Here is a 2386-nt window from a genome sequence, read left to right on the forward strand (position 1 = left end):
TACTTTAGAATTTAAATAAGAAAATATGATTATTTTGAAAAAGAATCCCTTTCATAGATCTTGTCAATATGAAAATAGTGTTTTTTTAAGGTACATAGCCTAAGAATTCCTCAAGAATTAATCTTGTTTTTGAATTAATCTGACATTGACACATAGAATGACAAAAGCCAAAATACATGGATGAATAAGATTTGTTTATTTATATATTGGCTTTCTCGTCCCCACTTAGCATCTCACAAAAACAAGCTCACTCAAAACACTCTCTCTGTCCCCTCACTCTCTCTAACTCTACTCTCTCCTATTACCAACTATTCATTCATATAATATATTATACACCATCCCATCAACCATATTTCTCACCATGCAACCTCACTCATTCTCCTACACATGTGACACTGTTGACGAGTCCTCCATTTCACTCTCACTTGGCCCTCCTGGTACTCACCACAAACCCAAACTATTCTCCACAACAAATCAATCACCTTCTACTACTCTTCATCATAATCATCACCAAAACCAAAACCTTACCATTAATGATGACCAGAGTGGTGTAACAGTTGCACTTCACATTGGTCTTCCAACCACCATATCACAAAACAACACAACTATTACCAAACCAGATCATCATCATCATCATCATTTGCCTTCACCTCTGATTCAAGGTCAATATTGGATCCCTTCTCCTGCTCAAATCCTCATTGGACCAACACAGTTCTCTTGCACAGTCTGCAATAAAATGTTCAACCGTTTCAACAACATGCAGGTTAGTCAACAAACTGTCCAGTAGAAACCCTATTTCCTAGCTAGCTAGTAGTCCAGAATACATTCGTATGCATTTATTACAACAATTAAGACAAAATAATAGTGTTTAATTTATTATTTGGAACGAGACAACATGCACTTCCCTCTTAAGACTCTTTATACTTGACTTAACTAGTATTTGTATATCTTAATGCATTTTTCCATATATATATATATATATATATATATATATATATATATCAGATGCATATGTGGGGACATGGGTCTCAATATAGGAAAGGACCAGAATCTCTAAGGGGAGTAAAACCAGCTTCATCCATGTTAAGGCTTCCATGCTATTGCTGTGCCGAGGGATGCAAAAACAACATAGAGCATCCAAGGTCAAGACCACTGAAGGATTTCAGGACACTTCAGACACACTACAAGAGGAAACATGGAGCTAAGCCATTTGGATGTAGAAAGTGTGGGAAACCCTTTGCAGTGAGAGGAGACTGGAGAACACACGAGAAAAACTGTGGAAAACTTTGGTTCTGCATCTGTGGATCTGATTTCAAACACAAGAGATCACTCAAAGATCATGTTCGCGCTTTTGGGGATGGTCACGCTCCACACACTGTCGAGAGTTGTGAAGATCAGGAAGTTTTGTTAGGGGATGAATACGATGACGAATTTGAAGGAGATGAAAATGATGAAGATGATGATGATATTGATAACATGGATGGAATGATTTTTAGTTTTAATTAACTAGTATAATACTAGCATGGTTTTAATACTATTGTTTTACTTTGTTAGCTAATTTTTTGGTGGTAAGTATTTATCATTAATAGAGTGGAGTATATTATTATTATTATTATTATTATAGTTTGTAGTGTAGTTTTGTCTGTTGTGTGAGTGGGTGTGAGAAGATGGAGACAAACAGTGAAATGAAAGCTAAGGTTCTTGCAATTAATGCAAGAAGTGGCAGTGTTATGATAGTTATTTATCTTGTGATAGTGAGAGTGAGTATGACGAAGGTAAGGACGGTAGTCAAGAGAATTGAGTGACTGCAGATGAGAGAGAGACATGCAGACAAGGGCAGTCACAGATTGTACTGTTGACAAACTTTGCATTTGCTAACTAGCCATAGATATTGCACAGAGAAAAAAGAGAGGGGAGTTAATTTAATCTGTTTCGAGGGACGCAGTGATCAGTGATACTACTGAAGGTTGGACTAGCACTGGTAACACTTTGATGGATTGGTAGTGTCAGTGAGAGAGAGGGTAAAAAATGAAGTGGAGAGGACCACTTGATGTAATCATATTATGTGTTGCTGTTTTTGGGGTTTCACCCAAAGTGCTGTCTTTTCCTTTTTCAGACCAAATACAAACGGATCAATATCATACATTTTCACCACCTTTCTTCTAGTATTAATTATTACCCCCACACCACTCTTTTTTTAACTCCTCTACCATATCTGACTTTTTTTTCCTAAGTGTCCAATGTTGAAATTAATCTTCCATTATATCTCATTTTGAAAAAAAAAACTCAATTTGTTCCCTTTTTTTTATTGGGCTCGTCCATTCATTGGGCGAGTGTGTGAACCCCAATATTCGCTGGGTAGGCTCGGCCATTCATTGGCCGAGCT

General features: G+C 36.9%; 1 protein-coding gene across 1 annotated transcript; it reads left to right on the forward strand.

Moving 5' to 3' along the window:
- The first annotated feature begins 240 nt into the window (after window positions 1-240).
- Window positions 241-1558, forward strand: LOC127119146 (zinc finger protein WIP6). Its single transcript, XM_051049335.1, has 2 exons — window positions 241-763; window positions 1006-1558. Exons 1-2 carry the CDS (start codon window positions 362-364, stop codon window positions 1504-1506), a joined length of 903 nt encoding a protein of 300 aa, XP_050905292.1. The 5' UTR covers window positions 241-361; the 3' UTR covers window positions 1507-1558.
- The last annotated feature ends 828 nt before the right edge of the window (window positions 1559-2386 follow it).

The sequence above is a fragment of the Lathyrus oleraceus genome, chromosome 2 (genome assembly GCF_024323335.1).
Source record: "Lathyrus oleraceus cultivar Zhongwan6 chromosome 2, CAAS_Psat_ZW6_1.0, whole genome shotgun sequence".
Lineage (NCBI taxonomy): Eukaryota > Viridiplantae > Streptophyta > Magnoliopsida > Fabales > Fabaceae > Lathyrus > Lathyrus oleraceus.